A 16,425-nucleotide genomic window follows, 5' to 3' on the forward strand; every position below is an offset into this window, starting at 1 on the left:
GCTGCGGAAATCTTATTTTTCAAAACTGCTAAACTGTATTGGATTATAATTCACCATATCGTTTTAAATTAAATAAAATTATTCAAATAATTAAAAATCGTGGACATGATAAAATTTATCAGACATATACGTATTACGCTGGTTATTTTTAAATCTTCTTTGAAAATTTTAGATACATTTACGAAATTCACTAAGTATTTTTTTAAAAGCTTAAGTGGAAAGATGATTAGAAATATATAATTAAAATTCAATGATAGTCTAGGAACAAACACAGGCATGTTTTGATATGTCGCGTGAACCATGGCATGGAGACACCTGAGAAAACGCCTACGCAAGCAAGCACACCTTTCACCGCGACCTATCTGGCGATAAGGGGACAGTTTGGGCTACTTTCGCTTCTATGACTTACTGTTGTTGATATTAAGTTCGGGCTTTGAAACAAGAGAATCAGATAGTTGTATATTTTATTGGGTAACAACTATAAAATGCAAGTATGTAAAATAAAATTGGAGGACGTGATGTCCGAGTGCGTAAGAAGAGGGCCCCAGAGTGCTTGATTCAGAACGTTGTGGGTTCGAATCACATAGGCACATTATGACAATTGTTTAAAAGAGCAGTTTATGTTTTATGCAGTTCTTATTCCATAACATTATAGGTAAATATATAGGAATTAGATAGAGAAACATTATAAAAAGCCATTTATAGAGAAACAAATGACCATTTAGTCAAAAATTCTAATTGTTTTCAATATTAGGACAAAAATAGTGCATTTTGCAACATACATGGGAAATGAGTCATAGTTTAAAGATAGTTCGATGTTTCAGTAATTATTTGAATTATACATGTATATTAGGGCTTATTTGAAAGCTTAAAAGACTTTATGGTGTTTTATAGTGAATATATCCATAACAGTAGCAGTTTTCATGATATTCGCCTAAATAAATTCACAAAATGTTGATTTCTAAAAAAATTTAGGGCTCAATTATTTGGACCACGAGGTTTATATAATGGAGGTGAGTATAATGATTATTTTCCAAATAATAGTCATTTTCATGATTTTTGCTAAAATAAATCTACAAAATTCTGATTTCCGTTCTGTTTTTTGTTTTTTTAGAAAAAAGATTGATTTTGGAAAGCTTTATGTTGGATACAGTAACGGAAATAATTTGAAATAAATGTCTCTATTTGGGCTCAAATTTAAGCTCGTTAAATGCAATAATTAATTATTTTTTAATTGATATTTTTGCTACTTTTAAAACTTTAAAATTTATTGGCAATTAACCTAAGCATATACGACGATCATTTTGAAAAATCTGCAAGATTAGGGATATTGATGCCCAGCGAATGGTAAACTTTTTATCATTGTGCTATTTAAACATTTTTACATAAGAATCCATTGATAGAGATTAATTTACATTTACTACCAGGTAGAGCCAAAGTTTTAGTTATTTTAACTGGACTAGAGGTCGGATGTACATGTACATTGCGATTTACAGCAACATAAGGCTGAGTCAACCACTAGGATGATCTATAGAACTTGATATGACCATCTGCTATTTAGTTTCTAATTTCTAATCGCTGAGTTTCATACGCCCACATTTCAGCCACATATAAACATGTAAAACAAATATGAACTTTTTGGAACATTATACTGGAACCTTTAAATTTAAAAAAAATTAATTTTTTATCTTAAAAAAATTATAACATTTTGTTATATGTAAACTTTAGTGTAATAATAGACATATGTTTTCTTTCAAAAATTTTTTAACATGTTGGAAAAATTATATCAATACAAACATTCCTTAAGCAAAATAAACTTTTTTTTCATAAATATTTTACTAATATTTAAAAAAAAAAATTCATGACAATACATTTATAATTTTATCTGTTGCAGGTAATTATGGCGCTCTTGGTATTAGTGGCGATTATCAACATTTTCTACGCTAGCGTGTCAACGACAGACGTAGAGAAAGAAGATGACAGATCAACGTAAGCAAAATATTATATGTATATAATTAACACTCCTACATTCTTCCTCATTATGCATATGATCCAATGTGGTCAGCTTAATTGATAAAAAGGGTTAGGAATGAAGAGATGGAATATAAGAATGCATCCGCGTTATTCCAAATTAAGATAAAGCAAAACCTGCTTTTAAAGGATTGATCCGTTTAATTAAATACATTCCCAAGACTTATTTGATGATGCTTGAAATGGAGTTCTACATAGTTCGAAAAGCTGGGAGAATAATCCGGGAATGTATGGATGGAAAACATAATGTACAATACCTATGATTACTGAGCTAATCCTGTGTTACTGCGCTAGATTTGAGGCTTAGTTTCATATTTTGGTTGCTGATAGCTCCAAGATAATTTCATGGTGCACCCTTTTACGTGGGCTTGCGCAGGAAACGAAAACCTTCCCAATCGGATTTGTCCCACCAAAGATCGATTGAAAGGGAAGATGTGCGTTGTACTTAAATTCAACCCACAACTTCGCTTTTAAACAATTACTGTAAAAAATTCAATAAAATCTTATCCAAAAATTATCGTTTTAGTGAATAGGAAGACGAGCCTCTCCATACCGAAGGAGAAAACATAAATATCATTGCACTATTGCTCACGATCCCGTATCAGTCGTATTTATTACTCACTAAGGAAAGTTAAGGGTGTTTTCACCTTCGACACTATCCGGGTTGTGAAGTAGTTAGAAAATTCAAAATTGATTCAAACTATTCGAGTCGCGTATAATCCTGACCATATATTGAGAATATTCTCTTGGAGCAACCAGTGACAGTATACATACATCTGTTTAGCAACTAATGAAATCAGGGCAGTTTGCTAAATTATTTGTATTCATGATGCTGTGGTATTGAAAGATATCTGATTACTATGGTGATTACCTGATTGCTACAACAATGGATTACTATACTTATATGTAATAGTTAGGAGAGGAAACAAATAACAAACAAAACAAAATTTAGACTCTTTGTGATTGTGTCATCTGTATTACAACTCCTTTGTGAGATAGACTGAAAGAAACGATATGGGGTAAATCTTTCTCCAATAATAGAACTGTATTACCAAAATTAAAACATAACAGTTTGCCCAACAAGTATAACGAACAAACGATGTAGGATAGGTAAGAGAGAATGATGTTCACAGATTCATTAACAATCATAGTACCTGCTCAACTATTTTTTTTGTTCCTCCTCAAATTCATGTATAAATGAGAAATTAGAGCCCTTGATAGTTCCAAATCAACATCAAAATTGTTGATCCAATGGTCCCAATGAACTGAAAGTTATCCTCAAGCTGTCTGAATGAAGTTTCAAAAAAACGAATTCCTCTGGGATCAGCAACTATTCGACGATATTATGGTATCATTAACCTAATCCTTGAGAGAAGATCAAAACTAAAAGAAAACGATTAAGGTACATTGTGTAAAGTCAAAGCAATGGAAGGCATAGTTCGAATTTATAAAAGAAAAACATTCAAACAATACACTGAAAATAATCAAAACAGAAAGAAACTAAATAAACCTTCATTACTCTATCCGGTTTGGAGGACCAAATTATTTCGGTCAAAGGGCTTTAGCATTTGGTGAGTTTACCTTCTCTTTTAATTTCATTTGCAACATTAAAAATGAAAGTCAGTAAAAACAATCAATAATGTATTTTTAAAAAAATAAAATCGAACGACACATCGCTGGTGAGGAAGAATAATGAAGCAACTGTAAACTTTGTGATATTGATTTTTAATTGTGTGATTTGTTGTATTATTTAATAATAATAATTGTACCTAAAAAATAGCTAAGAAAAAAATTTACGTAATAATAAGTACAATTAGGTCGATTTACAAACATTTAGTAAATCCATTTATGAGCCCGCCAATACAATAAAGTCAATTTTAAAAAAAATTATAGTTGTGTCATTATTCTTACAGATCAGTGATACGTAAAGCGTATGTAGAGTAATAATTTTATATTCTTAATAAAAAAATTAGTTATAATTTTTTTGTAAGTTTAATAATTAAATTGATTTGTAATTAAACTACAATTAATATTTTTACAGACAGATAAATAATGGAAATAAATAAATATTTTCATAATTCAAGCGTGAATAACACAGTTCATTATTAAGTAACCTCGCATTGAATTTAGGTCTAGCCCAAGAGCATAGAATTAACTACTTACTATGCTATTAATTCTATTCTCGTTGGTTCAGGTGTACCGATGAGGCCACCATCTCCTTCATTTTAGGTAAAGCTGAGGTCTAATTCCCTCATTGACAGTAGTAATTAAGGAGAGCCTGTATAAACTGTAAATATGAGTGTTAAGCAACCTTAAATCGACTATGTCTCTTTGTAGGAAAGCTTAAATAAAGAACAAAAAAAAAAAAAAAAACGCTGGCTCGGATAGAAACATTTTTGTTAAGTTAATTTAAAAAAAATTAATTAAATTTAAAAAAAAGAAACCTTCCAAAAATATAGAACAAAAGAAAAGGTTTCTTTGATTTGAGCAAAATTGAAATAAAAAAAACAATATTACTAGTTACAATTGATGAACTCCGATGGGTCGGATGTCTGGGGATCCGTTCCGAAAGGTTGGAGGCGACCTTCTTTTCGTACTTCACGAACTTCTGGTCCCACACAGCGAACCGCGCTCCGATTTTCACGCAGCAAGGTCTGGTGACTGAAGTATAGCGTCTGGGTGACCGTCGTTAGTGTCGTAGGTGCCGAATGGGCGACTGTACATAGGCCCCTGAACTTAGGCCACAACTTGTTGTATTGTTGTGGCAAATAATCCCATAGGTCTATACTACACCACAAGTATAATTCCCTTCATTTAAAACAAAATCTACTTCTAACCACTATATAAAAAGATAAAAATGTAATTAAATATATTTACTGCATAATTACAAAATATTTACATTTTAATATACAAGGCGTTAACAATGAGAATGAAAGTGTTTGCGTAAGGAGTACTCCAAGGACGACAATTAACTTCCAATAAAAACAAAAACCCTGTATGTGATAATCCATTCGATGTTATGTACTAGTATAATACGACTTTGCCAAGGTGTTTTCCCAGCTTTGGTTAAAATCAAACTCTCGGTTCTTAATGGAAGGAGGTTGTTTGTAATTTAAAGATTCCGGAGTCTCTTGCAGAAAAGAAGATACTCGTTTGGGCAGAGAAGGGTCCCTAAGGTTGTACTGTGAGGGTTCTCTGGCCGTTGAGGAAAATGTTATTCTTCCTTATTTAAATATTGACATATCAAGAGCTACCCAGGCCGTTTGTCATCACCTGGTAGGCGATAAGAAGGAAGGTGACAAAACTAGTGTGCTCGGATCAAAGATTGGCATAGCCGATGTGCAAAGTATATTTTAAAATTTCCTAATTTAATACGAAGCTGAATTACCTAATACGCACCTATAAACAACCCTGGTACTTAGGTGAAGTGTACTTTTCTACTTGGGAATTTCATCTGAAATGGGAAACGGTTACTTGAAAACTGGTCGGGTATCATTGTACACAGATTATCAGCAGCTAAGTTATAAGAACAGAATGCGAGATCGATATAATTAAAAGCAGGGTTCCGTGTGCAGGACATAAATCGGTTGGTTCACTGCCATTGGCGACATATATAGGAGGCATTGTTTTCCGAACTTATATCTTTAGTTTTATCAAAGGTTCTCTCATTTTTACTTTCTATTAATTCTCTATTTATATTCTCATAACTCTTCTGTCATGACTTTGTCATGCCAATCAATTCTGTATTTTCGTTGGTATATCTCTGTGTATCTACAAAAATCCTCTCAGAATATTTTATGTGAATTCTTGAGGCCCATTGTAAATAAAACAAAGACACTGGCATTACAAAAAGTATATAAAAATAATTAGAAGACTAGTGCTTTCATTTCACGGAACTCAATAAACAGAATTCATAGATGTTTTTGGAAACAAAATATACCACAATACATTAAATTAATTAGTCATAACCATAGACGTGATATCTATGGTAATTTACAGCATTTAACAATCTCACAAGAGGAGATCATAACACAAAAATTAATAGAAGATATCGCTTCCTCACACCCGCTCTCCCCCCCCCCCCCCAAACTCTGAAATTAGCTACGTTCTTTCATCAATTTTGAAATATTTATTTAAAACAGGAAACGGAGACTTAATTTTTGTAAAAAATAGTTGTGCCGAAAACATTGAAAAATTTGTTAAAATTGAAAAACGGCGTGAAACCCTCCTTCCTCACCCTCGGATAGCCTTACTTATCATACCTTTAGAAAGCTTAGTAATTGAAGAACCCTGTAATTATCGTGCACCAATGTTTCTCTTATATCTAGTTCATGTCCTCTAAATATTGTCTCGTAACTGCTTCGAATAAAGCAATTTACCGAGATGCTGTAAGGCGTATCCTAAAATAAGAAAAAAATCTTTGTAAACAGAGGGACGATCTGTTCCTGTGTTTATGTTGATAAGTGGATGGATGTTGTCTGTTAATTCAATTGAAGATTTTGATTCAAAGCTTCGTTTATTTTAGCAAACACTTATTGTTTTAGAACTGGTTAATTAAATAACGGCCTTAAAGCAAACTGGACGCCATTTTAATTTTAATGTATCCTACAAATCAAAGATAGCAGAAACTAATTTGTGTCTGTATTATCTGATGTAACTGCCAATAAATATGAACATAATTGTAAAAAGCCTTTCCTGAGGAAACCTGATGCCGAAATTCGAGTGACATAGAATGAATAGTTGAGCTTCTCAATAGAATAAAATGGACTTAATTTATTTATATGGAATTTTATTATACTTCGTGTAGCATGGACTACTTGTAAATTTCTCAGTTCTTTGCTTCAGTTGTTGGCGTTCATATTGAAACCCTCATATACATATATATTAAATAAGTAACATCATTAGTGTACGTGTCTCTTTATTTTTATTCAGGACAGTGGAAAAAATAAACCACAATTATTTCTTTTCAAAAAATAATGTTTTGAGGATCAGTCAAGTAAAAAAATTATAAAAATCATTACTTTTATATATACTAATCAACGTTTCGGCCGGACTTAGAGTATATTTAATACTGAAGTAACTAGAGTATGGAATACTGGCTGATATATCGATATACTAATGTAGAGTAGACTATAATGACTTAGTTTTTGTGCTCAATACATTGTACTGATAAAAAAAGTTATTTTGTGTTTATGTTAAAAATAAATTAAGTTTATTCTTTGAATAATAACCAAAATTTTTATTTCACTATCAGTTATAAAGTTTGCTTTTGTAGAAATTAGAACAATATTTTCAATAGTTACATGAATAACTCTAAAACTATTTGCCTGAAAAGATAATTTGTCCTATTCATTTTCAAAGTCGATACAATTAAAGAAAATATGAACTCTGTGTGACCATTACTTAGTAAAATAGCTCTTTAATTTTTTTTCAATTTCCCTGAAGTGTAAAGAATTCGTAATTTTTTTTTTCCTTTTTTGATTCTGAAATATCATCAAAAATATTTTTCTTCACGAAAAGTAACGCAGAAAGAATTTGAATTAAATGAAGGTATCTTTCACGAAAGGTATTTATAAATATTTGAAAATATAATCTTTACAGATATTATAATTATTTAACTATCCGCTAAGGTGACTGATACAATCAATAATTAAAATATAACGCATAAATTTCATTGTTAAAAGAAATCATGCATTAACTGACCTGAGGACTGTAAGGGAAGAATGCATGAAATCTTTAGCTAATGCAACTCTGAGACTTACGTAAAAGGTCACGTAACCTGAAAACAAGCTAATAATTCTTCTTGATGCGATAATCACAAAAAAGATCTCCTAGTGAATGAAATGATGGTTTTTTAAACAACTCGTCTATTATCTTAATGGTGATAGTAGCCTTCTTTGCAGATGATCCAATAAAACTATTGAAAACAATTGCTCAAGGAATTCTTACTTTGTTATTCCTGCTTTACGTGTTTAAACTCACAGAGCTGTATTTTGTCTACCAAAATATTCCTTGGATGAGAGAGGGGCAGTATTGATTTATGCATTAATAGAAAACTGTAAAATTGAAGTAACTAATAATATGTTCCACAGAGTTCCTCTTAATAGTTGTTCAAATAGTGAGCGCAGTGAAACTGTAATCTATGGTACCACAATGGTACCGCCAGCTTTAAGTAATTACATTAAATTAACGGAGTATTTAATTAAATCAACAAGTAAAAGAAAAAATTAATATGTATACAATTCTGTTTTTTTATCTTCACGTGCCTTTATATGAAATATGTAGAGAATTATTGTGATCGTGGATAATTAAGAATCCGAGTTTACAATGGAGACTCATTAGGTCATACTAACATGGAAACTCATACACATATTAATGTTATCTGAGCCCAAATTACGTAATAATATTTAAGTTCAACTGATTATAGAAAACTGGAAAGAATTCAAAATTTATCTATATGGATAATCAACAATAACCCTCGCTACACAAAAATAACTACCTGGACTCAATAAAGTAACTTGTTTTAACTCAAACTGCTGCATATTTCATTAAAATGATAACTACAGAAAATGCCTTCTTAAACGCTAGGTTCATAAAAACAAAACAGTTTTATTAATTTAATGTACCATCTTTTTATTTATTTATATATCTTTGTTTTGTAGGTTTTTGATTAAATTTTTCCTACTGTAGGCATTTAATATTTTAGAAGATTCATAAATTAAATGGAATTGTTATTATTTAAAACTACCGAGGAAAAGCTATGTAAATCGATTTTTTTTTTCGAAAATTTGGTGATAATCGATTAATATAGATTTTTTTAATGGCGGACAGGTAGTGAAATCAAAACAGGAAAAATATTACTTCTACTTAATTTAAAACAATGTTGAAGATAGAGTACAGGGGAAGAACGGCTTCCTGCAAGCAGGACTAGGGAAAAACGGCTCAACTTTTCGATTCCTCGCAATTAAATGAAAATAAAAACGAAATAACAACATTATTTAAAACAATTTTATATAGCTTTCTAATTAGTAGCAATATGTCCCTACACAATTTAATACTTTTACTTACTTTATTGTAATACTGTTACTTTTTTTCATTGAATATTTGTTTTGATTTACCTTTGAATCATGCTACTAATGAGAATGATGTTAGTTCAAATTTCCAATAAACCATTTCAACTTAATATTTGTCCACATTGGCTTTCTAAATTAAACATTATTTAAACCTCGTGGGAGTGACCTCATTAAAACACTAATTTATGGAAGTGGAAAGCCTGTAACCCTTATAGTACAAGAGCCCAAGAGGAGAAAAAAGGCTATTATCTCACCCCAATTTCTAATTACTTTAATGAAAACTATGTATAATTAATAGTCAAGATTGATGAGTCTGCTAGGTATAGGTAGGGGGAATAAAAAATAGCGGTTGTTTCAAAGCGATAAAAAAAAACCTAATTTTTCATTCAGAGCTCTATATCTTAAAAAGTAGTAAATTTGCCAGAATATGAGCCCTAATAGTTTACGTTAAATAGTAAGTACGTTATTTATTTAGTTAAGTATGAAATTTACGTTATAGTTAATAGTTTTCGAGATATAGCTTTTTAAAAAGCAACATTTCGTAAAAATGTAAGGGACGTACTAAAAGATCAGTAGTTAGTAAATTTATTTGAAAAATTTATATCTCAAAAACCATTTGACGTACAGATGTCTATTAACACTCAAATTAAAGCTAGTTCAATGAGCTATAAAGTAGTTTATGTTGTTTATCTTCGTAGGAGTTATAGTTTACGTGAAATTTGCTAACATAAATTGATTTATAGTTGTTCGGACAAATTTTCATTTGCCAAATTTATATTCATATCTGAATATCATAAAAACTACTACCCCTACGAAGATAAGTTTCATCAACTACTTTATAGTAAATTCAATTTCCTTTATTTTGAGTGTTGGCAGACATATGTGCGAATTATGGATCTAGAGATATATTTTTTCAAAAATCCAACATTTTATACGAACAACTAGAAATTAACATTTTGTGAGTTTATCTTGTCAAATATCATAAAAACTACTACTCATACAAAGATAAACGTTATAAACTATTTTGTAGTAAATTTAACTAGCTTTAATTTCTACGCTGGCAGGCATCAGTAGCTCCAATGGTTTCTGAAATAAAGTTTTTTCATAAATCAAATTTATTGTCAAAGCAACTATAAGTCAATTTATTTTAGCAAATATCATTAAAACTACTATTCCTACGAAGGTAAAGGTCATAAACTTCTGTATAGTCCATTACACTAGCTTTAATTTGAGTGCTAATAGACATCTGTACGTCGAATTGTTATTGAGATATAGGTTTCTTAAAATAGATTCAATAACTATTGATATTTCAGTATATTTTTATGAAATGTTGCTTTTTAAAAAGCTATATCTCGAGAACTATTGAACGTAAATAGCTCTTTTAGGGCTAATATTTCAGCAAATCTACTCTTCTATAAAGCATGTTTTTTAGATTTTCTAGTGTTGTTGGTAGTTTTTTAGATATAGAGCTCCGAATGAAAAATCAATGTTTTTTTAAGGCTTTGAAACAGCCACCATTTTTTATTCCCCCTACCTATACTTGGCAGACTCATCAATTTTGACTAGTAATTATACCTAGTTTTTATTGAAGTAATCAAAAATTGGGGTGAGATAACTGCCTTTTTTTCTTCCCGGCTCTTGTTATATTATATTATATTATAACAGTAGTCAATTAAGTCGTTTTTTCCTGTACAAAAGTAATTTTATGCTCGAGCTCCATTTCCATGCTTTGAAATTCATTTTTTTTTTTCAATTGCTTAAAGGTTTAGATGCATTACACTGTACTTTAAAATTATCCCCTCAAAATGTTATCACGAAAAAAGAATTTTGATAAAATGTTTAGGACTTTGTTTTAGAAAATTTAGTTTTCTGAAAATTTTGTAAAAGCTATATTAAGTTGTTCTTCCTCCTTGTTCTTCGTTTGTTGTTTCTTGTTGATTGATTGCAAGGAATTGTATCTGTAATCATGTGAAATAATAATTTTGTGAATATAGTTTTGTTATTATATTATTTGTCTGTAATATCGCCTAGATCTTATCCACACTGAAATGATCTTATAGTGCTTAAATGGTGAATTTCGAAAATGACTTCCTCTAAAATACCTTTAATTAGGTTCATCTGAAATAATTAACCATCTTTCATCATTAGTATTAATATATAATACTAAACTATGAAATAATTTGTTAATTAACTAAAGGGGAAGGAAAAAGCTTTTCCAGGTTGAAAACAACTTTCCTGAAATAAAAATAGAGTAAGTATAATATACCGTTGGAAAGCCAATGATTTAGAAATATTTTTATCGGATGTTGGCAAAAAAAATCATAAATTAAAGATTTGTTCTGACCCTAATTTGGCTATTAGACAGGCGGGCGCATAACGAGTGCCATTTTTTCGTTCTGCCAGTCAGATAAATGTTTTCATGTTCCCATGGTTATGAACAATGCTCGATTTCCATAAATAGAGGTACCGGAACGTTTCCGAGAAAGTGGAGATATTGCTAATTAATGGCTTATAAAAAATCATCGATCGTTAAGACCTGCGAATATTATTTTTACCTGAAGTTTAAGAAGTAGGAGATCTTAAATAAGTTGTTTTAACTAATGTAATTTTTTTTCCCCGAATAGATGTACCGGAGGACTGTTCCACTTGAAATTTAGTGCCCGTTATGGCAATATTTTTTTTTTTACTTTCACATAACCATAATAATCTGTGATAAAAAAGATTATTACCATCATCTTCAATGTTGAATGGGATTTTATGATAATTTATGTTGCTTTATATGATATTTATTTTTTTGCGAAATTTCAAGTTCCTGCACTGTACATATGATGCAAGAGAAATTTTTTTAGACTATTTTGAAAAAACTCAAAAGGGTTAGTGAAATTTTCAGCAACAATTATATTTTTTTATTTATTTATTAATTATTTTATACAATTATTTAATTTGGCTCATGTCATGCATTGAGGTCCTTAGCACCCCCAGTGGGAATGTCAAGATTCGTTTCTTGACCCAGCTGGGAATTGAACCCAAAGCACCTGTACTAAGTTCATTCTGTGACCCATACCCTAAATTTCTCTTTCAGGATCTAACTATTTGGGATAAACTTTTTTATGGTATATAAGCTCGGTTTCCCTAAAAACTAACCTTCCCACAGAAAATCAATATCATGAAAGATATTATTATCAAGCTAAATATAATATTGAATAAAATATTTTTATAGCTTATCATTTTTTTTTTATTTTTCCACTCTGCAATAAAAATGTTTTAGTACTACATTCATATTTCTATATTCATCAGAATCAGAGATATAAAATAAAATATTTTTCACAAATCAACTTTCTGATTTTGGGGGGGAGAGGGGGCTCCTGGCGTCTGTTGGCTCCTATTATTTATATTTCAAAATCCTCACCCCCTTATATTCATCCTATCATTCAGGTGAGAAAAGTAATTTTTAATCAATTTAAATATTTATATTCCTAAATAACCAAGTCTGGGAATTGAAGGCCCATTCTGGTATATTGTTTTGTGAAATGGATTGAAATAATAATTATTTGAAACAGAGAATATTTAAGGACAGATTAAATATTTTATAAAATCTTTATTAGTGAATCTATGACAAAATGAATTTCAATAAGCAAAAATTCTTAGAGTAGAGTAATATTTATAGCTGTAATATTCCTAATAAAAAAATACATAAAAATATGTATGCATGTGTTTATATTTATGTTTATACACACACATAAAATCTGCCAATTGTATATTCATAAATTTCGTTTTTCAGATATGTATGCTTGCAGGGAAATTGTGTTGCAAAAATTACCCTTGATGCTGGGAATAAAAGTACAAATTTCACAACATTTCAGTCAATGGAAAACTGCCGATTGTTATGTGGAAAATATGGTAATCTGTGGCCTTTGCCAACACTGGCTGGGGAACTTGGGTAATTATGTCAAATACATAATTATGACATATGATATTTATTTTGTAATTTATAGATTATTCTTTGATTAAAGCATTTGATTTAAATGCTTAGTAACTAAGACTTAGAAGTTTATTTTCATGAACGGAAGCAGATAGTTACTGATCAATACCACATTTAGTTATATGTTAATAATAAAAGTTAATATTTTTGGATTATCTTATGGCATTTCGATATTTTTATTCTCATATTAAATGAGTTTCATAATTATTATATTTTTAAATATAAAATAAAAAATCTTAGAATAAATGAGTCATTTCAATGTGTTTATTTGAAAAAGAAAAGAAAACTGTAAGAACTTTATCATTCATTATAACTCTTCATTGCATGTAGTACATTGTTTGATATTTTGTTAGTAGAAGAATCAGGTAATAAGAAAGCATACAACAGAGTGTGATAAAAAATAAATAAAAAACCAAATAAAACTATGTTGATAGTTTTAAGCCAGTTTCTGGTACACCTGTGCTCTTTGGAAATCATAAATACCTCGTTCATAACTGAATATAATGTATATTATAATGTAAATTAACCATAAAACTGTTAAAGTGAATATACTTTTTCTAATTTTTTATTATTATTCTTAGAGGTGAATTAGTGCCCATCAGCCCGAAAAATATGCACCTCACAAAGGAATGTTGTGGATCAGAAGTTGAAACTTATATGAACGAGGTTTTTGAAATATTCCGCCATAATTTGATAACCGAATGCGGAGAAGATCCAATAGCTCCATCAAGTGTACCTGTTAATGTTAGATATAAAGTATCTGAGGATAATGTTGTGCTTAATATGACAACAAATGAAGAATATAGGCTGCGACTTTCATATGTATCTGGTAAGGAAAACAAAATAACAACACTAATAAGTCAAAAGATAGAACAACTGTATCCCACCATTGTGATTTATCCTAACTGAATCAATTCATTTTATATAAGAAAAATAACATACCATATAATTTATTAAATCATATACATTTGAGTTTATCCTTGTTTAACTTCAGTACAATTTTAATTTAAGAATAAGGCAGCTATAATTCATACAACAGCTGAATTATTTGTATCTATGAAGTATTTGTACCTGGTGAAGCTTCACAGATAATAATCAAGATTTGAAGAACTTTCATTCTTTCAATCTTTTGTGTTTTCATTATTAAATCTGATTATTATAAATTAGTTAAATCTCAAATGCTTTCTGATTTACTGATATATTCTAATGTTCCTAAATGTAGGTAACTACATCGATGTTGAGATAGTCGCAAAGACTGTGTTTGGAGCAAGGCATGCCCTAGAAACTCTCTCCCAGCTGACTGGGAGAAGGCACAGTCCCAAATCAACCTGCAGTGTCTACATGATGACAACTGCACTAATAAGAGACAAGCCAGTCTTCGGACACAGGGGCATCCTCCTTGACACCTCTAGGCACTACATTCCGATAGAAGACCTCAAGAGAACAATCAGGGCTATGGGAGCAAACAAACTCAACGTTCTTCATTGGCACGCTACTGACACCCACAGTTTTCCCCTTGTTCTCAGCAAGGTCCCTGCTTTATCAGAGTAAGTATGTAAATGATATTGTAAAAAAAAAAAGGTTAAATGCCATAGTAACTATAATAATAAAGAAGGAAAAATAATAATAATAATAAATAACAAAAAAAAACCGAAGGAAAAATAATCTGTAGTTATTTTTCTCTGAATAATTTTATAACTATTTTCTTTGTTTTCTACCTATTAAAATTTTCTTCAATTTTTAAATTTTCTGTACATGATATTATCAATAATCATTTAAAACAAATACCTTGTATTTTAAGAATATATATATAGATTTTATTGATTTTTTATGGGTTTCCAAATGTTTGCATATTTAGAATAAAGTAAAAGTAAATATTCCTTATTTTTTTTTTTTTTGTATGATTATCTTTCTGAAACAATTTTTTTTTTTAAATTAACTTCCAGTTTTAAAGATCAAAAGTAAAGAACTGTAATTGGTTTTTTATACTTTCTATTAGACCATTATATTTGCTGATAATACTAAAAGATGTAAGCAAATATAAAGTAGGTACTAGTATTAACATGAAAATACAGCTACACCATTAGAACCAGCAACAAGGGAGTTAGTCACTCTGTCTTCCAAAGCCTTTCCACTACATATTCTCCAACACTTTGTCCTTCCATCATGCTCTTGGCTGCCCTTTTCCTTTTAGAACAGATACTCCCTTGGTAAATCTTCTTCATCTACCTTTTCATCAGGTTGACATACATATACCATTTCAACCAATTCATTCATGTGATATCAGATAGTGCAGGTCTCTAAATAAATAGTGTACTCTTTTTTTCTTCATGTGCCACCTTCCATCTTATTCTCACCTGCCTCCATACATTTGTTGAGACAATTTTTTTTTAAATCTTTAAGTCTTTCAGCATTTTAAATTTCTTATATTATATTTTAGGTTGGGAGCATATTCAGCAAAAGAAGTCTATACTGAAAAGGACATAAAATATCTAGTCGAATATGCAAAATTGAGAGGTGTTAGAATCCTAATGGAGATTGATTCACCAGCTCATGCAGGTATCATTTTAAAACTAAATTAAAATTAATAGGGAATTGTTGGGTTAGACTTTAATGTTTCTATAAATATTTTTTATCATAATATTATCAGACAGAAACTCTAGGTACTAGTATTTTATTTACTTCTTAAAAGACTGATGTTCTCTACCTGAGCAATTAATCTTCTTACTCAAAAAGTCCTTTAGTAGATAAATAAATTGTGTTTTAAAAATACTGAAATATGGTTTATTTTTGTTATTAATAGGTAACGGTTGGCAATTTGGTGAGCAAGAAGGTCTAGGAAAGTTAGTTTTATGCCGAAACAGTTCTCCTTGGCAAGCATCCTGTGTCCAACCACCTTGTGGTCAAATGAACCCTGCTAATGATAATTTATACAAAGTTTTAGGAGGTGTTTATAAGAATCTACAAGAGTTGATTCCAAGTGAAGACATATTTCACATGGGAGGTGATGAGGTATGTAGAATAATTGGTAAAAATAGATTTCAAGAGTAATAGATAATAAAATCAAGTAAAATAAAATAAACACACAAACCAACGACATAAAATTAAGTGCAGGCAAATGAGAAACTGAAAAAAGTATTGCATCCTTACCATTTTTCTCTAATATCAGAGGTCCTTATCTCTTTGGCATAGCTTTTTAGTCCTTATGATATCCAATATGCTCTGAAACATTGCTGAAAATATAAATCTACACCTCGAAGGTAAAAAATAACATGCCACAATTTCCTAACTTCACAGAAGATCAATTTCCCTTTAAATAAAACTATACTTAATTATATA

At 30.1% G+C, this 16,425-nt stretch overlaps 1 protein-coding gene across 2 annotated transcripts in view; it reads left to right on the top strand.

Annotated features, from left to right (window-relative positions):
- LOC106677711 (chitooligosaccharidolytic beta-N-acetylglucosaminidase) overlaps positions 1-16,380 on the top strand; it is a 102,129-nt gene extending 85,749 nt beyond the window's left edge. For both annotated transcript variants that reach the window (XM_067049446.1, XM_067049447.1), the window contains exons 2-7: positions 1,895-1,989; positions 12,886-13,044; positions 13,668-13,915; positions 14,309-14,633; positions 15,527-15,645; positions 15,890-16,380. In XM_067049446.1, coding sequence (XP_066905547.1) covers positions 1,895-1,989; positions 12,886-13,044; positions 13,668-13,915; positions 14,309-14,633; positions 15,527-15,645; positions 15,890-16,137 — 1,194 coding nt within the window. In that variant the 3' untranslated portion in view covers positions 16,138-16,380. The remainder of the gene's footprint in view (positions 1-1,894; positions 1,990-12,885; positions 13,045-13,667; positions 13,916-14,308; positions 14,634-15,526; positions 15,646-15,889) is intronic.
- Positions 16,381-16,425: the final 45 nt, after the last annotated feature.

Source organism: Halyomorpha halys, unplaced genomic scaffold (genome assembly GCF_000696795.3).
Source record: "Halyomorpha halys isolate HHAL.00 unplaced genomic scaffold, Hhal_1.1 Scaffold106.1, whole genome shotgun sequence".
Lineage (NCBI taxonomy): Eukaryota > Metazoa > Arthropoda > Insecta > Hemiptera > Pentatomidae > Halyomorpha > Halyomorpha halys.